General features: G+C 42.1%; 1 protein-coding gene and 1 long non-coding RNA gene across 3 annotated transcripts in view; one reads left to right on the top strand and one right to left on the bottom strand.

Moving 5' to 3' along the window:
* The window catches only part of p130CAS (Serine_rich_CAS and FAT-like_CAS_C domain-containing protein p130CAS), a 117,640-nt gene that overhangs the window by 34,283 nt on the left and 60,729 nt on the right, over positions 1–22,628 (bottom strand). The window contains exon 3 of the mRNA XM_086981592.1: positions 2,747–2,784. Within this exon, the coding sequence (XP_086837718.1) occupies positions 2,747–2,764 (18 nt within the window). The 5' untranslated portion in view covers positions 2,765–2,784. The remainder of the gene's footprint in view (positions 1–2,746; positions 2,785–22,628) is intronic.
* Positions 18,872–22,487, top strand: LOC147757417 (uncharacterized). Of its 2 annotated transcripts, XR_015322283.1 has the most exons (4): positions 18,872–19,428; positions 19,800–20,058; positions 20,726–20,870; positions 21,046–22,487. It is a non-coding gene; the product is annotated as an uncharacterized LOC147757417 (long non-coding RNA). The 2 variants fall into 2 exon arrangements; XR_015322282.1 differs by having other exon boundaries at positions 18,876–19,428; positions 20,726–22,487.

The following is a 22,628-nucleotide window of genomic DNA, read 5'->3' as shown; positions in this document are numbered from 1 at the left end:
CTGGAACTGCGAAGAAATCACCCTTTTTGAGTTGTTGCCACTTGCAAAACGACTGACTCGTAGTTCGGCTGGCAGTTAGATAACAGAAAAGGTACCGTCTACCTCCACGATAATGCTACACCCCACGCGTCTTTATCTAGCCAGTAAAAATTGAAAGAAATAGTAGCGCATCGGATCTTGTACCGTCTGATCATTATTTGTTTGAACTTTTTAATGGGACAATTTTGCTTTAATTATTAGGTAAGAATGAAGGTGAGAATGCAAAAATCACTTGCTCCAATTTGGTGGGGTTACGATGTTATCAGAAAATTGTCAACGATGCAGAGGGCCGCATATATAATTTAGCGGTATTATATTGAGTCCTCACTGCAACATTAACATTAAAAGGGTCAATACTATTCCACCTATCCAAATCATTGTTTATATTATTTGATAAGCGTCCAGTATGTATATATATATATATATATACTGGCCTGTTTCTTGTTTGCTAGGTACTAATCTGCTACTTCACTATGAGGGGTATAACAGGGAGTTATATGAAACGGTAGCGTACGACTGGTAATTTAAAAAAAACGTTCATTTAAGTATCACTGAAGAATACCTTGTAGAAATCACTTTTGTTCTGATATATATATATATATATATATATATATATATATATATATATATATATATATACACTAGAGAACGTGTTGGCGAAAATGTTTACGCCACCAACGCTTTCTCTAAGAACCCTCTTCAGTCATGAAGGCTGCATTGTTCGTAACGTTAATAACTTTGTGAGAGTTACGCCTAACTTACGCGACCTGACAAGGCTCAAGTTGAATGTCACCTGCTTATACGGGTAACTTCATATGATGTAACCGTTCGACAGCACTGAAGAAACCAATGAGCAGCGATATGCTATCCTTTTCTCTAGCGTTCTAGAAAGCAAACGTACTTTTTTTCTTTTGTCAATAATCGCAAGACAGTGACTTCTATGTCGCTAGCAAACATCTGACCTCCGGTAAGTTTAGACGAAAGAATATTTTATTTGAACCTCCTATTTTGTATTATGCCAACCATTTTACTCAATTGGAAAGGGAGAGGACGACGGTCTCGGCCGGCGTCCGAACAACGATTCTAGGCGAATATTCGGAGAATAACAATGAATAAATAGATAGAAATAAACTGAGCAGAAAAGAATCATGGAGATGTGACTTTCTCTGTTATACGCTTCGTCGAGATCTGGACAGTTGCCTTAAGCAGCTTAAGTACTCTTGTAGTTCTTCTTATAGCTGGATACATTGGCCTTATGGGTGAAACTCGGAAATATTCATATGTAACCAACTATGTGCCGAGGAACTATAGAGGTAATAATGTAATGAACAATGTCGCGCCATTTTGCATCTAGCATTACTTGAATACCTTCACTGAAAGCCGGAAATCATTCCGTTTAACGAAGGACATAGTTTTCACTGATTGCCAATCTACGTGAGTGTGAAGATGCCTTCTGGACGGAAGTTCAACAAAGGATACTCACGACATACTAGAGACACCTCGGTGTCCTTCGCCTAAGAAGCCACAAATCGAACGATATGTAGCGGTACCCAAGTGTCACACTATTAGCACCCCCCAAACTAGTCATTCTATTACAAGTCCCGTAATATTACATGCTTTCGGCGTTACGAGGCACGAGCGAAAGCAGCTTAAGGCAACAACTATCTGCCCCTGGTCTTTTGTCCGTTGAGTATACACTAGACTTTCTGTTTTTAACGATTTGAATGGTAATATTTCTGGCCGGCTAGCCAAGCTTCTTCACTAAAACTCTGTGGAACTCTATCATCGTCGTTGTGAGTCTACGACAGTAATAGGAAAACTCAAAGATTTGGATGTTGGAGTGATACGGGTGTCTTCTACGCCAATGCCCTGTCTTATTATTGTATAATATATACACGACAATGAGCCGTAGTACATATATACGGTAGTAAAGGCAGTCACAGTTCAGTTCTGGATTAAGTCAATCTGACGACGATTTGGCCTTTGCAGCGTCGGTTGTAAACCGAAAAGGAACTCGCTGCCGCTGTGTAGGACGTTTCCGTCGCATACCGAACGTCTGTGACGGGATGCAAAATGCATGCGAACGCGTAAATGACTTTTCGCGGATTCAATGTCTTATCCGTTCACTTGCTCTATAGCGAGATTTAGCGGCGCCGGCGTATTCGTAAAGGCGGCCCTGATACAAGGAGTCGCTCAGTTCTTCTTTGTGATTCAGCATGTCTTCGTTTCGAAATATTTAAGTTACCGTTTGAGGATGATGTGGTTGGGGGTACAATGCGTTTTCCAGCATTAGGAGGAATCTATTGTCTGCAGAAACAAAATAGAGCCACAGAAGACGAATGCAGAACGTTTACGAAAAGAACGCGCAGGACTACGAACCGGGTACGTCTATGAATGCGTACAAGACTATGATTATCGTAGAATTGGAAAAGACTGGTACTTGTCAGTAACGATAAAAAGAGTAATGCCATAATTACCGTGCGGGCAGACAATTCCGGTAATGGATAAAAATGTATTCCGAGATAAAAATTCGAATAGGGACAATTGTCTACAGTAAGTGAAACAAAACTAAGCTTGTTCCCGTTTGTTGATTTGTTTTCGTCATTACGCTTCTGGGTGCTACACGTTTAGGGTACACAATAACTTTGTTGGATGAGTAGAAGGATTTATCAATTGACTACTGCCTCGACTACCAAACACAACAAACCATTTTTTGTATCATCATGACGCCCGAATGACAATTACCTGAAAACAGACAAGACGAAAAATTAGAAATGACTGTATAGGGTGCCTAGTGATGATAAAATATTTTTTGTAGAATCTTATAAGAATCTATCTCTTCTGGCCTACAACTACTCAAGCACACAAATGGGTTCGTACACGCTTTACAGTTACATGAGTACCAAATTTAAATTCGGATTTAGTTCGCGATCAATAATCCATATGTCAAGCTATATTCGACAGTCCGCTATGCAATACCTGGACCTCTCGCTCTATCTCATTTATTGCCAAAGTTAGAGATTGCGCTATTCTTTCACACAGCTATCTTTTCATTATACGACGTTCTGCGGCGGTGATATACTTGTTTCGTCTGTGAATCATTATCGAGCAGACGAATTCGTCGTCTCGAATCAGTCCAAGCAGTAGAAAATTATTACTGTCACCGCTATCTCATTGTTGTTGACATGGTTCCTCATCTAATCTTGCGACGTCATAGCAGACGAAAATAGAAAAAACCTGTTTTTTTGCAGTACCCCGAAGTGAGAAAGGGACGCAACAGCGGATGAAACGTGATGTCACTTAAGTAATGTCATCGACATCAATAACAACATTCTACCTATTTAAGTTCGTTCACAGCTATCGCTAAGCCAACAATGGGTTGACCGTATATGCCGCCACTATCAGATATGCCTTCCGTCAACTAGACTCACATATACAGACGGTGTGTGGGCGGGGGGCACTCATAGGAACTTCACGATAGCCTCTTGACTATTTGCTGGCACAAACAACTCACATAACTATCATTCGGGGCGTGTTACTCGCTTTTTCTCCATGTTCTCTCTAAACAAGCGCTTTTGATTACAGGAGCCTTTTCATACGCCCCAGCAGTCAAAGCCTTGAACGTAAGGTCAAAGGACACAAAAGACTCTTTCTCTGTGTAGGCTAATAAAGTTAGTTTTATAGTTGTCATAACTGCTAGCTGCCAGAACGTAATGTTTGCTGGCGATTACTGATTAGAGAGATTTATTTAATGAATCGATAATAATTAATTAAACAGTCATAAACTAATTTATTTAATAAATCAAGATGGAATGGGCGCATCAGACAATCAAAACAGAGTGACAACCAGTATTTAACGCCCGCGTTGGCAATAAAAGGAACAGCTCTACCACTTTCTACACATACAGCGCTAATGGTAAATGAGTAAAGCGTCGTTGTCTAACGTGGCTTTAGGCAGTAGAACACAGTTTCATACAGGCATAATTATATCATATTGTATATTATTCTTACATGCAAATTTTGTTAAACAAACAATTTTCAATTAAAAATCATTTTACTACCTGTGTTTATGCTGTGAAGCGTCCTAGAATCTTAGACGTTTCACAACGACGATAAAACGCGCGTAAGAGCAACGTTCACGTCCAACGATGCGTATGCGTACGACAATAGAGTAGATTTTTAGATGGTGCTGGCTGGTTTGTGGCCGCTGACGTTATTGTACTTCTCGAAGAAGTAACCATTGACTGCCATCTTAATCAGGAGTCAGTCTTGGGAAAATAAAGTCAGCCGCTTGATTAATTAATGCCGCCCTCGAGGGCTATGACTGGCTTTGGCGAACCGTCTCAGCTATTGAATCGTTAGCCACCTTTCAGTCTCGTCTACTGACCGTATCATGACGATGATGGTTGCTTATTGCTGTTGTTTTAGTTCATTTGTAAGGATAAATATTCGATCCTAATTTACCTTTAATATTGAATAAAGCCCTTCGCAGCTCTCTTTTCAAGGTGTGAAAATGTCCTACCATTGTTACGGCAGATGCCGTTGTTTTCATTGCTCCTATTCTGCGCAGACAACTTATAGACGCCACTAATTATTTAAGGGAATGCATGTCTCTACATAGATAAGCACAGCCACAAGAACAATATCATAAAACAGCTACGTATATTCTGCTATAAATTTCTTTCGAGTATTACGCAACGACACTTTTAACCCGGAACGCCGAAAAGCAACATCTAACTCCCCCTAAATCATCTCTACCTTATAAATATTTATATATATTTATATATATATATATAAAAATAGATATAAAAATTGGACAAATGTTTATCATATGATGACTACTGACGGTGACGAATCGGCCGAACAGGTAATCGGCTATTGAATTGGAATCAGTTGAGGACCTAATTTTTCATGCGTGATATTCAGATGTGGAAGTACGGCTGTTCGATGAGTAACGACGCAGAAAGGTGTTTTTGTGACACCTCTTCTTTGACTAGTAGAGGGCAGTGATATTATGAGGCAACGAAGTTCCTTCAGCTGACATAATTACTGGCTTCCAAGCCTATTTAGAGCCGTCGGACGTAATTCAAACAACGTAAACTACGAATAGCTATCCTTTGCCAACACGTATTCAATTTGATAAAAAAAAAATCGGGTTTTTCTAACGAAGGCCAGCACTGACATAGACAATATTCACAGAAACAAGCTGTAGACTGTCTTTTCGTAAGTTTACACTGCATTGAAAAGTTAATGACTCCTTACACGAATAATTCAAGTCGTCTCTGCGCTACCCGGAGGTAACGAGATTCCATGGGGGATTTCGGAGAAAAGCAATACGGTAGGATGCTGTTACAGCATTGGAACTCAAGTGTCTATACAAAGGCTGGGCCAATTCAAGAAATTATTCATAAAAAATATATATAGGGTAATTCGTTTTTAATCATATTTTCTAAAGTGACTCGTTTTCAGTGTTCGAGAGTTTCGCTTAATGTCATAAGAGCTGAGGGAATGAGAATTTTCGAATTGGTTAAGTGGCGAATCGGCACCCTATGCAGAAACATTATTAGGACATAGGCCTTTCCACGTGTAGGGATCAAATGCCAGTCTTTCTTTTTGCAGGACGACAGAATTATTCATCAGCTGACTAAGTGCACTGCCGGACGCGTATGTTCGGCGCCCGTAAACAAACCTTGGCGAATGGCCGACATTCCGGCAGAATGAACACGCCGCGATAGACGCGGCTACACATAACAACACATCAGGTACCCACGTCAATGTGCCCACTGGTACAATAAGTGGCCAGTGGGTATATTGATGAAAACATACGTGTTATCGCTATTACTGCACGACAAGCACGATAACACAAAAGAAGATAGATGACTATTCATTGGAGTACGATAATTTTTTCGGTATGGGCCAAGCTATTAAATGATTACCGTTGACCGAATCATATTTGATGGCAATGTCACAGACTTCACCTGAGGCACAAGGATCTACCGCGAATTGTTTTTAGTTAAAAATTTAATGAAGTGTTGTGCATGTGGGATTAAATCTCATTTATAAGCAGCCAAGCGATTACTTGATTTAAATGAGCCATTCGCTATAGCATTACATTTTGTTTCCTGCGTATCCTTAGCGAAACTTCCGAGATAACTTCTGCATATAACCAGCGAGTATGAGTTCAGGGAATGAAGTTACCTGGGCATTTGAATGGTATCTCCGTGCACTCATTTTGGAAAAATCCGCAGCGAAAACCTAGCTATTTATTCCGCTGCCATCCAATGTGACTTATAAGGATCGCATTGTGTGGGATAGAGCATTCGAAATTTCCCCGCGAAGGCGCAATCCGTTTGATAGATTTAACACGGATCAGTATCTAATAATGACGTTTAAAGGACACTGCAAACGAACGGTCATATACAGATAGCGCGTCCAGTTGCGGCTACTGCTGGTGATATTAATGGCAAAAATTTTCTCTATAGGGGGAGTGCGAGAGCGTTAATGGGGTTGTTTAATATTGCAAGGACGATAAAAACAGCAAAGCAGCATCCAGTTGACTTTATTTTGAGTCAAATAATGCTAGCAGGACAAGGATTCAGGATGGAGCTTATACTAACACAATTACAATGTATTTTGCCGTCTGTGCCTAATATTGGCGTGATTTTACAAGTGACAGCCTAAAAAGAATATCCCTGTTACCTCTTGTCGTTACCTCTAACGTAACCGTCCACATACGTTTCATGCCGGCGATGTAGATAAATTGAATAGAGAAAAGGAAGTCCATGACAAAAGATGCTTCTGCTCATCAGACCAATAGAAACCTGTAATGAATGATCAATGGTTCTCCCTGTGATTATTTTCTTTTTAATTTGATGAGAAAAGGTTCTTTCTTCCTGGCCGGAATAGTTACATGAACATTACTGTCCATTAAGAGACCGCACGCAACTGTGGTCTCAGAAGCACGTGGGCCGAATTTACCATCCATGAAGTGGCCAAATAGGAGCCAGAGAACGGTATATGGTATATGACCACTAAATCTATATATATATATATATATATCTATCGCTGTCTGCAGATTAATTCAATAGAATTAAAAGAGACTGCTTCAAATATGGTGAACTACCAACGCTTCGTTCGTTTAATCAACAAGCAAAGACTGGTCCCCTTGTGTGGTGCCTTAGAGTGCCCTAGTCGTCTACTATTAATTGTTGGACCAATCTCACAGTTCTCATTCAATGACATGCAATAAAGGGCCACATCAGCGTCTTTTCACAATGACACGCGCTTCTTGTCTACTATCCCACCAGTGCAGACACCAGATATGCTCATGTTTTTGGACGCCAAGACCATCGACTCATCGAAGATGACGAAGTAGCGTCGATACGCTTAACATGGAGTGGGATGTCGAAAGCCGATATTGGCAGTGGACACTCGCGTTACCGTCGTCTCTACAGCTTCGATCGTTCCGCCGCCATAGGAACTGTTTATATGATACGATTTTGTCCGCTACGTACGCAGGTGCAGCCTGTTCATAGCAGTAGGCAGTGGTTAACCGAACGGAGGATGTGTGAGTCAGATTGTACGGAATATACACATACGGTAAGATCGCGTACACGTAGAACTGCATGTAGATTGAAAATTTCAGAGAGAAGAGAGTTCGCTGGGGCAGAGTGAGTTTAGTCGCACAGCCCATTGATACATTAAAATGAAAGAGGTCCAGAAATAGAGCCGTCATCGTTAACGTCGGTGCAGCCTTCGTCTGGCATAACGAACAAATGTCGACTCGGAACGACAAGCCCACCAAGAGCATCCTCTATACCACACCCTCAGTCTGAGTGCTTTTCCACGACGTCAGCGCACGGCATTTGGATGACGCTATTAGGCCTTGAAAATATAGCGAGGGATATAAGGGGTTCTGTTTCGTGTATTAGATGTGTAACTATAGCCTCAAAGCAGTTAGACGTTGTGGCTGAATGCGGAGTCTAGTAGGTCACTGGTCAAAGACTTGCGCTTATAGGCCACCGATGTCTATGAATGATTTTATACAGATTAAAAACTGTATAACTTGTTCATTCTGCTTTATAGATATCATAAGATGGGTTCCTACTGCTGGCTACGTTGTCGCTAATATGACTGATAGAGTGTGTAAAATTTTCTTGTGCTCGTAACTATCACATGTTGAACAAATCTCGCGAAGATTCAAATTGACTTCTCATCTTAAGCGGAGAAACTTACTGCTTTTGCGATTTCAAAGAGACGACATAAGGACGCCCAGATTTGCTAAATTATACACGAATACCAGTTGCTTTCATCCATGTCATCGTCGATCACGCAACAGTATTAGCCACATTCATGAGCAGTTCAACACCAATGTACGTCCAATGTTTTCGAAGAACGATCCTCACCATGGACTTCAGCGACTGTCAGCACCGCACACCATCGTCACTGTTTTCGTCGTTGCTTCCTATTTTGACCAGCAATTTGGAATGAGTCAGCAAAATGAAGGTTTCAAAGGAAAAACGAAGTTTAATTTTCGATGGCCAATGAAGGTAGTTATCTTTGTCCGCTGATTGCTGTTTGTGCAACTAACATTGATCTCAGTCAGTGGCCGGCCAGGCGTTTTTACAGTATACTGCAGCGCCACTAATCAGAACTGTACATTATCACCATACAACTAACGATATTCAATTATCAAATCTTACGAAGACGTATAATCGTTACGCAGTACACGGGGTAACGCCCGGACCGCTTGCACGCAGCAGCGGGAATGCATGGAAGACGACAGCATTAAGCGGAAAGCATCTTTTACTAAATATCTGAACGATGCTGATCCGTCGATGTTCCAACTATGTTTGAATAGGAGCAGCAGAAGCGACAGCAGTTGCTAGTTGCTGTTGACGCTGGCTTTGTCGTCAGTCGCAGAATTAGCATTCGTTGTCTGTACGCTTATCGTTAGGCGTAATAGGTGAACAAGGTTAATCCCTATGGGTTGGCAGGACACCTTTGGTAGTGGTATAGCTTCCCTATAGCCCACTCTTCATTTAGCCGTTACGGGCCTACACTCAAACGCACAAGGTTTCAGACGCTTCGAGGGGCCGTCCGCAAAACGAGTCTGTGCGAAAGATGTACCACAATCGTCATGTATCGATATCCACTGTCATCGGATAGAAGCAATACGGAGATTCACTTATACGCTGGAATTACGTAGTAGATCTGATATTAATGCAACAGACGGAAGTGAGGAGAGAAACGAGATCATTTGGATGAAAGCCAATCAACAGTCGTCCAAAACTATATCGCCAATATTTAATAACTTGATTGATAGTAAGAGGAAATGGTTTGTGATCGATATATGAGGTAAACATCGAAAATGGGTTTCTTTACGATGGAACAAAGGTTTCTTATTCAGGCGTAGGAGCTTTTATTCGCTAATGCGGTAGTCTATGACGTAGCGGACTTTTTGCCTCATCGTTTACGGATTTACGTTTACGATGCGCGTTTTTTGCATAATCAATAAACGAGATCATGATCACTGGTGCTGGCTTGGCCAGGGGCAACACCATCTAGATAGGCGCAGAAGTCTAAAGATAACCGGTGAGCCAGATGGGGATTGAAGGCGACGAGAATATAGGACGGGTAAAGTGGAATCAACATAAAATCCGTTAACAATTATATTTGGGGTTGTTTTCCTCTGCGCCTTCGATTATACGTTACAAAACAATAGTTCTGTTGGCTTTACTGTATAAGTCACACCGATACCGTATCATTTAGTTGATCCCAATTGTTTCACATGCGCTGAACGTACAAAGCCCCCATCTAAATTTGACAGATCGAATACGAACAAACTATGGTAAACTTAAAACTAAAAAAAAAAAACAAAAATATACAAACCAGGTAAGCTTACTCGCTTTTTAAACAATCATCGTACGCATACTTTATTTCCTGCATTTATCATCTTTAATCTAGTAGCTACTGCTAAAATTGCAAATTTCCGGAAGCACTATGGCCATGTTACCAGCCAACCAGCAGAAGCCATCCAAACTTCTAAAATACAGCGTACATTGGAAATGTAAGTGTAAATAGCAATGCGTTCTTCGCTGTTCGTTAGACGAGAGTGTTTCGGCCCGCAGATGTCCGGGGTAGGCTTGGCCTGAGAGAGTATCAAGCACATTGCCTCGATCATCTAAGTGGCGATTGTCGCTCGGACACGGTACGCGTATACTTTTTGATGTTTCCCTGTACCTATGACGAACAAACGAAGGCAATAGCTCCTTGCTGCTTCCGGCAATTAGGTGCCAAGACATCTCCAATTATGCGTCGCTAAAATGCAAAGCCCTTTGAGATAGGTAGACAAGGGCCAGACACGCCACATGATGACAAATATGGTCTTGGCGTTTGGCTTTTTCGGCACAACTACGGCCTTAATTACAGAACGCGACGCCACTGATAGTCCAGATCTCATCGTACTGTTTGTATCCAAAAGGGGTTTGTATCTTGTACAGGCAAGTTTCTCTCCTTAAAATATGTTTAGTTTTTTTCGACGTGTGCTTGCCGCCTCCATCAATGGCAGGTGTTTTCGACCTATCAATATCTAGAAACATGAATTACACTCGCAGGTGCTCGCTCGCCATCAGCTCGAAGTAGAGCAACAACGAAGTAGAGCTCAGTTGTGTTTCTACTATCTGCATAGCGATATGCGTGTGAGACATGCATTTCTGTCAACGACAAACTTCAACGAAGTCAGCCCGGACGAGCCTCTGAGCCCAAATTTCAGTGTGAAAAGCATGCTTTCTAGGTTTGCCTCTTACGCTTGCAGTCTCTTTAATGTTTTTATTTAGTTACACCCTGTTGCGGCACTACGCCGCCGCCGTTAACCCAAGTTCCCTGGCCCATAAGCCCTTCCTATTGACGATAGAGACGGCAAGCCACAATCAAGTTAACGTATCTGCTAGTGCTGTTTGGGTCAAATTCTTAACGCTACATTAACGGCAAACTGGGATCTCAATTAGCAACCCTTCAGCAAGTATGACTAGTTGAAACTACTGACTCCCAACAGAATTGAGGCTCATAGTTTCTCTTCTTTCTCGCCACGGCGGGACTATGAATGGCTGAGCTAATTTAATACGACTGTAGCGTTGTAATATCTCTTTCATTAAATAAAAACTTCACGCTAAATGATTGCGCGCGAAGTATCAAGGTAAGCGCAAAAGGTGGAATTTTACCGGCGTCACTCCGGCCGGTGGAGTGACATGATGACTTTGTCATCAGCCTAGGGAATTGCAATACTAGCGATATGTGGCTGTAGTTAAGTACATAGTTAGTTATAGAACGTTCCAGTGCTTGTGCATCCGACACGCAGGAACGACGACGACGACGTCTAATCGTTCGCTCAAATTAATCACCTGCGATGCTGATGGACGATATCGGCTACGTTTACAGTCCGTATATGTTACCTTGTGCTTTTGGCACTCGCTCGACTGCGACAAGTGTTAGATATATTACCAATATGAAGGAAGCACGTATGGCCCACTGGGCGCTGCATGTCCCACTGAGCAGAACGTATCAGTTTGTCTATGCACATATCAGCGATGTTCCCCGTTTTCACGGCATGCTTGAATTCGTTCTTCTATAGTGGTCCTTTTTTCTTTCGTTGACATACAGCCGGCTCATGCACTTTTTTCTCTGTTTCAGCTGTTAGTTAGTGATTTGTGAACGATGCTCCGACGTGTTGTCCGGTTGCAATCGGTAGTTATGTCTCCGGTCTTGTTAGCTAACCCTCGTCGTTTTTTCTACCCAGTATGTGCCTCCACTTAAGAAATTCCTTAAGAGAGATCCTCTCGAACTGTGGAGCATTTGTCTCCTTTTGCGAATAACCATAGAACAATATCCTGTGATAATAGATATCTGGCGTACATCCATGTCCCCAGCGCAGTATTTTACGACCTAATGTACTACGTTCCAATCATGTGCTGTAATTCCATTGAGGAAGAAGCGATGCAGAAGCAACTCTTCTATAGAACTGAACGCCCGTGCAGTGCCTTAACGCGTTGCTGATCTCAAGAAGTGTACGTTGGTCGGAGAATGTGTAATTCTGCGACATTCTATCGACCAGCTTCGTGCACAGATCGATACGAGCGCACTTAAAGAACGCACAATAGACGCTGGGCCCAGCATCAGTCCTCATAGGTAGAGGCGGTTGTTTACCGTACATCGTGATAGAAAAATGTAAATAATATGTGCTTTGTTGAAGCGGCTCTTCCCATCGAAAATGACTCATATAAATCGTTCCACAGGTAATACACAATCTCTGCATGCCAATGTGTGGTTACAGGCACCAGAAGACGTATTAAAAAGGACGAGTGAGTTTTTTTTCCAGAAAATATGCCTGCTTTTTAGGACACTCACATGCGCAGGTAAGGATGTATACGCGTGTCGTGTATATCTTTTTGTTAGCATTCAGGTTACCTTTTTTGCCAATTACGTTATCACTGAAAAAGCAGAGTATGTTCGTTATCTTCTTGAAAACATTCTCCTTTACACAAAATCTATCCATATCGATATGAGGAGAAAAACGTCCTCTTTTGTAGTGACGGTTCGTTTGAGGCTTAACAGAATAAAATCAAGGTAGTACAACTTAGTTCGTTTGCTGGATGTCGATCCGCCAGATTTATGCCCCAGAGGCTACGGCTTCTAGACGGGGCGAACTCACCTGTTTCCACTGTCCAGACAGACTCAAGGTTGGCACTTAGCTTTTTTTTTTTTTTTCGTTTTATTCCGATGCAAACTTTTTCATTCAAAGTCGCGGCCCACTTCACTGCTCTTCTGGTATTTTTTTGTTCCGTCCTGCTAAAACAGTCCGGTGAGTAGATAGACACCGTTAAAATATGATACAGAGCGAAAGAATAGGAAGTAAAAACAAACTTCTTTCAACTTCTACTGCTATCTTCTGCTTCCTGACAATCTAAACCCATGTACCCGCGCGCCACAGGATACAAAAAAGAAAGGAGCGCTGTTCTTACTGCCAACTCTTTTTCTCTCAATCCTTTTTTGTCTTCCTCATTTGTTTGCACGGACCGCTTCGGTTAGCTGTTTCACCAAGAGCCCTTATTACCAAATAGAGAAGTGGCCCGTATTGTGAAGATGACGACACTTCTGCGTGCTCCACCTACGGTAGGTACCCTCCCCCCCCCCCGGGGGTTGCGATGGTTGTGCTGCCATTTATACTAGAATGTACGCCACGTCTATCCACAATTGTTACGCGCAAAAGCCTTAGCAACCTTTTCAACCTCTTGGCGACGTCTAGATGGACGCAAATCCATACTACGGAGGTCTTAATGTGACAGAGAGTTTATGGGTTCGTAGAAAGTCGTCCGAAGTATACCAGGCGCTAGCAGGCAGATTTTTGCATGATGTGATGTAACGGTTTCGATACATATATGCCCCCACGATAACGCAATAGATAACTTGCTTGCCTGTTTAACTCAGACATATGGTGGGCTAGGTTCGTATCCGGTGTAGACACACTTCGTTTTGTATATACATATCTATATATTTACAGCAAAGCCCACCCTACGACAGCATACGGTAAGGCATTGAGCCTTGCACAACAGTGCGACTAATCACAATGATTAATCAGAGAGATAGGCCACCACAGACGACCGTCTGAAGGTATCAACTATCAGTATTCGTGTAGCTAAAGTCATCAGACTCGGTGATTTGGACGCGACTTCGGCAAGATGACCGACCAACCCATTTGAAATATGCGTGTGTCGAATGGAAACTTGGCTGGCGGCAGCAAAGGGTAAGGCTACACAAGAGAACAACACCGGATAAGAGATTAAATGTGGGCGATGGTTGTTGACCATACAACGCCTTCGCGTCCTGTTGGCTGTAGGAGGGTTCTGTCACCAACTTTTGGTAGTTGCATCGTAAACGGCAATAGAAACCACGTGTTACGGTGGAACGTGAAGTGTGGATGGAGCTAGCCATGTTCCGGTCGCTTGTGTCGACGCAAATAAGGTGTGCACACAGCAACCCCGGCCTAGACCGTAGTAGCTCACGTTTGGCCGTTAGAGGCCGGGGCAAAGAAAAAGAGCTGAGTGGGGCAAAGTAGTGCGACCAGGAAATTCGAAAGGAATTTGGACAGCCCCGGGGTACAGTAACGCTTCGGCTTGGCCGAACTTATTCAGTATGACTGTGCTTTCAGGGCGCTACTAGTTGTAACACCGACGAGAGCCAACAGCCATGAAAACTTTCATCCTCCGATTGTACCTCACGTTCTGGTAGAAACAGTAACTTTGCAATAAAATGCATTCGAAATTTGTTCTTTTACACTTAGAGCCAGCTAGCCTATAGATCTCAAGAGAATCATCGTGCCGCCCGACTAACTGCCTATGCACAGGTGGTAAGTTTTAGGCCCGACATGAGTGTCCGACCATTGGACTACTTTTGACTAGCACCCCAGGGCTCCGTTGAGATATAGGAGCTAAATCGGGACAGACAAGCAGGCTCTCAACATAGACTTAGATTAATTAAACGCTAGTAGAGATTTAGCTGGAAGGAGAGAATCTGCGCGTGCTTAAGCAGATGTACAGAAGTATGGCTATGTACATGAAACTGGAAAGACAGATAAATGCAAAAAAGTTTATTTGTTCTCGGCCCGCCGTAACGGAACAGCATGGAACACATCTAGAGCAACGTTTTTAAACATTTTGATAAACAATTTAACTTGGTTTAAATGAGACTATGAAATGAGCTAGGATTGAAAGAACACGCATATATACAAACCCTTGAAATAAAATACATTACTTTGTTGGACAACCAAATCCATTAGGTGATATTCATTTATTGATCATGGCGTCGATATAATGTTTCTAATATTTATATGCACTGTATTCTAATGCACCCTTATTATTACAGGCTGGCAGCGAACTACGCCGCTAAATTAGAGGCTTCCTATAATTATAACGGTTACGGTCATTGTCGCTGAGAAGATCGCCTTCGACAGCTATGAGTTGTTACACTTTCTTGTTCTAGGCGTAAATACCCATTCATCCGTGTAGCTTCTGCTATCCACAGCCATGAATATCTATCTGTCCATGCTTCCTACGCGAATGAGCGGTTTCGCCCTTCTTTTAGCCTGTTTCATCCCCCCTAGAGAAGATAAGCGCATCTGGTGCATGTGGCTATCGCTGAACTTCTCCATTAGTTTCATATGAATCCGTTCACGGGCGATTTGTTAAGAAGTTGGTAGCCGTAATGGTTTGACTCCACGTTCTCTTTTGCCTGATGATTCGTCTACACGTCGTGAGCAAAATTAACGGTAGGTTGTATCCGATTGAGACAAGTCCCTCCCTCTGGCCGAAGAAGAGTAACAACTAAAGAGCGGGATAGGGTGGCCCCTAATAATTCGTATAGATTGGGACTAGGCGACACTGTCATATTCGAGTATAGGTTGGCAAATGCCGTAGACCAAGATCCTTATGACCGATCTGTTAAATATATCGAAAGATATCGAATTGGACAATCTTCGATCCAAAACCCACATCGGTATTACTTTGTGCGTATACGTATATCTGTTGAATATATTCACTATCCGACTATCAGCCGATCTTCTATAGCATGTTAGAATCGCCTCTCCAATAGAAACATAAGTTTACATGTTAAATTGACACAATGATGTCGGTGACCTATGGCTTTTGAGGCTTTACTGTTATCAGAGTCATTGTCGATCAATCGTTTAGTTTGTGCGTCGAACTGATACCGTTGTTTCCCCATGTGCCTAGTTGGGCTACCGTACCAGCGTGTTTCTGTATCATAGCATTTAGATTTGAGCCTGCCAGCACTCACATCTTCGCAACTGATGTATCAATAGACTTTGTTACTGATTATATCGGTTTGCTGCACCTGCGAGCTATACAGACAGCCTCTCTGTGCCCCCTTGTACAATAATGATGCTGCTAGCACTTCTGAAAAGCATCTTGGTATCTGCCATATGAACAGACACACACACACACGCTAATCGTATGAATGTTTTCCAATACGCCTGGACGGACTTGACTCTTATTTCTCTCATTAAAACCATACATTTTATCCGAATCCTTATAAGATGATAGAACGCTTAGCTTAGAATAACAGTAATAATAATAGCAATAACACAAAATAATAACCACAACATGACATCACGAACGCATGACTTCTACGGCTGTTCCTGTTACAGAGCCACTGGCGTCGTCCGATTTTTCGATAATCTTCCACTACTTTGCAACGCCATAATAAAACAGATGAATGGACAACAGACGAACGCTACACGAATAGCGAATGAATAATCTCGGATCGTCTCGAACGGCCGATTTCGTCATGCTCGCAGGAGAACAATGAACCGTCGAAAAAGGGTCAGGGTCCGGGCTGACTGTAAACTCTTATCCGAATCAACGGTTTGAGAGAGTGCCGCAGGCCGAAGTAGCAGAGAACGAGTCACTGCTGACTGTCTCTACCCCGGCGGAAATTTCGAATAGCCAATGGTTAGAACTGGAACGGGCTGCGGCATCGCGAAAATTTCGTTTTTTCATTAGAGAGTCACACAAGCATTGGTTAGGCCAACGATATAATCTCTCTCTCTTATATCGAACCATGGCTACTGCCGAAGATATCCAGAATAAAGTGACGCCATCGCTAAGCATAAAATGAAACGTTGTTAGAAATATCGTACTTTCATCTTAACAATCGAATGGGGTCATTTGATGCTCTTTCAGGCGATTCCAGAACGGTCAATTGCGTGATCTGCTACGTAAAAGATTCAATCTAAGACGAAAATTGTTGCGAAGGGAAGCTGGAGCAGCGACTATAAACGACAACTGCACCAATAACATCTATGACTTAGTTTCTACCTCTGTAACATTTCATATACAGTTACAGTGTCGACATTGCTGTTGTGCTTGTCAATGTTGTTGTCTGATTTTGTTGCTTTGCCGCTTCCGTGCGATATATTTTGAGTGTACGCGTCATCATGCTATGATTAGCCGGCTTTTTCACGGTGCTACAATCGCTGTTGTATTCGCTGGCCGATTTACGTAAAACAGCCGCATAAAACACACTGCACCGATAGATACAGGCCATGCTGTAAAAAAAACCGTAATAACTACAAACGTAGAGCTATGCAAACGTCACGCACATATACACACAGGAACAGTCAGACGGACACGTAAGAGTTGCACATAAATGAAATCGCCGGTTATGAGCGAAAGTCACTCAGTTTCTAGCCGCCCGCGTATTATCCAAAATCCATTAACGTAATTAATGGACGCAGCAGTAACCGAACGAAGGCTAAGATTTTATGCATCGCTAACGATAAAATAGACGAAAATACAGAAGAAACTCAAGGAGCCCGATGAAAGGACTCAAGTAGGCCAATGGGAAAGAGAAAAAGCGATTTACGATGCAACAATTAACTGAATACTAAAAAAAAAGCAGATCTTTTGCTGCAACGTAACTGCCGACGACTGCTACCGATCTGATAACAGTAACAATTAGCGGCAATAGCACGTTGAGCTGGTGACGCACTGCATTGTGGTGATATCGTGGTTACTGACGCCGCGTGAAGTTACAGCGGTGACACCTATCGATCGGAAAGGATTTTTTCTTCAATACAAAATAAATAAACCAAGTCCAAATATAAAATGATGGCAGATTAACGTTCGAAAGGATCTAGATAATAGTTGTCAATAAAGGCTTCCAAAAAATGTCTAGCCTTTAGCTAACCTACCGTCAGCGTTTAACGGTATACGGGACCACTCGTTTGCAAACGTGTCATTGTAATTACGATTATACAACCCTTCGACAGCTGGCCAATGCGTTTCTCTTTCATAATTGTTTTTTTCATAGTGACTCATCCTCATCGTCATCGTCAATGACCCAGAGCAAATCGGTCATTACGAGCACGATCGCCGCCATCTTGGCTTGTTCTGTTGAACCGCGCGCTAAAGCAAATCACTGTATGATGTATCCACATGTGCCTTTTGCCTATAACAATAGCACCGTCAAGAACGAATATAACAGAGATACTATGATACAGTAAATAATGGACTATTTAGACATGAGTTTAGAGTTCCATTTTCAGAATTGCTCCTGCTGTCACACTCGTCATTTTAGTTGAATTTCAAGACTAATGAAAAAATCTTAATTCAAGGGGTACTTCGTGTTTTTACCTTTTGCTGCAAACAACAAAAGTCAGATGTATAATAATTAACTCCACAAATTTTGGTCGCTAAGTGCGTTAGCTCCTATATCTAAGATCTATAAGCTGGCTTGATTGCCTCACGAAAAAAGGTGACGTATTTATCCACCGCTGGTCATAGGACCAGTGTCAAGAAAAGTTTGCAGATGTTGCCCGCATCCGTTTTAAAAATTAAATTTCAATACCATTGATTGATGAAAGGCTGAGCGTAGACTGGTGTCGAGTATACGGACGACGGGAAACCATTACCTGGCGCTGTCTGAATTCAAGCTCGCAATCAAATACTCCATAGGTATCCACCCACTTAATGAATGGATTCATTAGCGGCTGACAACGTCCCTATTCTGCAAACGATCAACAATTTCAGGTAGGACCAGTCCAGATTTATGTTTAACTGATTTTGCATGAGACATGTTGGAACCCCACCTCTGGAAAATGGTTTGTATACCGTTACGGTCGACTGGAAGAACAGCTTTAGTGAGAAAACGGTACTTTCTTATTTGTTATCTTTTCATAATTATCTCGTAATATTTTTCCTAAAAGTGCGTCGTTTTAGCCGAATAGACGAAAAGAGTTCCCTTAACCTAACGTTATATCTGCGAAGGATCACGCCGCGTGAAATTAACTCTAATAGATTTCACTATCGTATTGATATTGAGCAGTCTTGATATGATCACGGAACAGGTCGTTTGATGTGACTTATGGCTACCTCACAAACCACTGTTAAGCGCGCGCGGTGTAAGGATGACGACAGCCATAAACAGACCTATGCCTCGCCGTAGGTCCTATCGTCAGCGAATGATTCTGCCTTTCCCCAGAAGAAACGAAAGGACGCAAGCGAGTGTCTCTTTCTTATCACAGACAAACACTGGCACTGACTCAAACGAAACGATGGGCTCGTCTCTATCATAAGCGGAACTATCGGCCGAATAATAGACAGATCGTTCACGATTTAGCTATTAGCTTAATTTCGCTAGTGGCGCACTGTAAAGTCTGTCATAGAATAGAGACTGAAATCGACTTACTTCTAGAAGCGGCTTCGGATTTTCTTCGGCGAACACCTGTAACACAAACCGACCGCTATCGGTCCCAATACATCTGTCTATTGAACAGTCAGCAACAGTGAAGATGGGTTTAAACATCTTCAGCTGCAGGTGAGTGATAGTATTCAAGTCTAGCTCAGTAATAAGCCAACTTGGTCATTTATGCCGACGGTCTAATGCCCCGTTCCTGTGGTCTGTACATGTACAAACGTCTATGCATGGCACCATTGTTAATGGGCAAATTTCATTTACTAACATAATTTATCAGGATACATGATGGAAAAATGTTGTTGTTGTTGTTATTGTTATTATTATTACTACGTTTGTGATCCTGACACTAGCAGAGATGTGACCCTCGTCAGAGAATTGTTCCATTTAGAAAACATTCACCGATGCAAAATGATAATCGCAATTGTTTTTAGGCTTCTTTTTTAACTCCTTTATCCCGTTTCCTCCTATTTTATTTTCCGTTACGTCGCCAGCGTTTAGCGTCACCATCAATAACTGAGGCTTAAAGGCTGACGTTCGTTGAAATGTGTTCACTACTGACACGCTACGCGAACAGACGGAATGGATGGTCGAGCAGAGAATAGCGTCCAAAGCAAACGATCCTAAATGGCCGCGCGATCGAACGTAAACAAAAAAAAATCAAGTGATCAGCCGCGAAAATAAGTAGCGAACATGTTTCCGGCCAAGATATTCATTAGAGCAACAATAGATCACTGCCAGATTTTCTATAAGGTACAACACCAAACGAAAACGAATCCGTCGCCTTTATTTATAAGACAGTTAGTGTCAAAATTAGTCAAATGGTTGCTTGGCATAATAAATAGGTACGTAGCAGTCACTGCGTTATCCAAGTCAAATCTTTGATATTATTGAGTTCATTCTTCTTGATACCTTCCGGTGGCCTTAACTAGCAGCAATCGATGTTTTTCTATCATTGTCCATGCAGTTATATATGTACCATGAACGATAGACGTGGCATTTCTGCTTGAAAACCTCTGTCATCAACGGTTTGCATATACACGTATCGTACGTGCATATCTATGAAGTAATGCGACGTCGAGGACAGCAAAGACGAGGCCGCCAGTTGCAAAAATATGTCGATTTTCATACGTCTATACAGTCGCGCATTGTGCAGATATAATGGTGCACGCTACGGATTTGCCGAATGGTAGCGAAAGCTATTCGGCCAATAGAAAAATCGGATAGCCCCTTGTAACTACCATTGTAGTCACTAGCAGTCCCATACTCACGCATTCACACCGTGAGACCCGTACGGCCACCGGCTGGAAAAAGCACGAAAAACACAGCACATAGCTATAGCAAGAGTGGACTGACAAAAAAAAAACCTGTTTTCAACTAGCCTTGTGACAAAGTGCTCCTGTTGACTCCTTTACCACAGCTCGTATGTCCGTCCGTTTCAATGGACATAAGGAAACAAGCACGTAAACAAAGGAGTTCTCTGACGAATGAATGTTGTCACCATATCTCAACTCCTGCCAAGTACCAAGACCCTGGCAGTCTGTCCCCTCGCATCTGTGGCTATTGTAAGTGTATCTCCATCGTATTTCTGGCTTAACCGTCTCCATAAGGGGTTTCAGTAGAATAGTACGTAGATGAGATGCAATACTGAATTGGTGAAGTGGCGATAGCAGTGATAAGAAACGGACGATTTCGTAAAATAGAAAATATGGAAAAAGCGTAAAAAGCTGTTGATTTCAGGAGAAATGACCAACAACTAACCACGTACACAAACACCATAACTTTAAATAGAAAAACCAAGTTTGGAGACCATTTTACTTGCGCATGCGATCAATCTCTTCATTCTTCACGAACAAGTCGACCGGAGGCGCAAGATCGTGGAAACGCAGCTTGCCGCCACTGCGCTAACTGAATGTCGACTTTACGAAGAAAAAGAGTGACAAAAATCAATGGAACCGTCTAAGCAGGGGGCCATCGAGGCCCAGCTATTCCACGCTGTATATAGATGCCTACGATAGCTACACACACCCGTATACAAAAACACATAGCCATAATCCCGGTTATCGCTGCAGCGACAGCGCCTAACCATATTTCAAGTTTGTCTTAGGTTTTGTTGTTCCAAAGGCTGGCAACGACGGCATTGTCGAGCCATTATCAAAAAAACCACAAGACAAGTTGCCGGTCACGGACAGCATTTGTTGTTACGGACGCAAAGACACGTCACTGAGAAGCTGAAACAAGGAACTCTTCGCAAATACTTGCGATGCTGCTACTAACAGGACCGGATGAAAAATCAACACTGCAATGCACTAAATAGGGAATTTGTTACTCACTTTAAAAACTGGAATATTTGGTTTACATGCTAAGTTTCGATCAACGTTAACCTTATGAACGATGCCGCAAACAATCTAGGCTACTGTAGGTGATGCCAACGTCCCGGCTGGCGTCTAAGCCCTGGTTCACCTTCAAGAACATAAAAAGCGTCAGGAAAATCGGAGAGAAGAAACGTCAATAAGGAGAAAAGAAAAACAAACCAGATGGCTTTCTACTTCCTATTTGGTTTTAATGAATCGCTTAGTCTTTAGCTGGTTCCCTCATAGTTTCGCAAGTTCCGATATATTCTCCGACTTATCCAAAAATGTATATATATATAGATCGTTTGTTTATACGTGTTGATATGAGGCGCCCGTGACGGCCTGTTGATATTTGGACCCGCAGTTGATTTTGTCGCATTAAAAAAACAGCGTTCGTGGTTCAGGACTGTGAGTAGTATCGAGAAAAAACATCAGCCAGCCTTGACTTGTTGCATTATCATATAATATCCGATCTAGCGCGAACCTATGCATAGAAGTATATAAATTTATTTACTCACACGGTAATATATTAACGTGGTAAAAGCAGTCAGTACGTACATATCGAAGGTGTAATAAAGCAAGAAAACCAGCGCACATTTGCGAAAGGTTTTCTCTTCTAAATAAGTTCACAAGCCGCCCTGTAAATGCTTAGATCTCAAATACACGGAACAGAGATAATACCAGTGACATTACACATAATTTAACCTTCATTCGACATTATCTGAAGTAATAGAAAAATGATGTCTGACAGATGGATCCTCTCACTATCCAATATCAATATATTGAAGTATTCAAAAAGTCGCTTGTAAATTCTAGAAGATACTAGCATTGAGAAACACATTGTAACCGCTCTATTTCATAGATTCTGGTCTTATATTCTTTCAAAATAGATTTTGTAATGGCCGCAAGGGCAAAAAAATGGCAGTTTTCTATCGGTATACAAAGGACGTGTCAACAATCGAAAACGTG

This window comes from Varroa destructor, unplaced genomic scaffold (assembly GCF_002443255.2).
Source record: "Varroa destructor unplaced genomic scaffold, Vdes_3.0 BEIS01000002.1, whole genome shotgun sequence".
Taxonomy (NCBI): domain Eukaryota; kingdom Metazoa; phylum Arthropoda; class Arachnida; order Mesostigmata; family Varroidae; genus Varroa; species Varroa destructor.
Note: the sequence above shows the minus strand (reverse complement) of the source record. Positions and strands in the feature narration are given on the sequence as shown.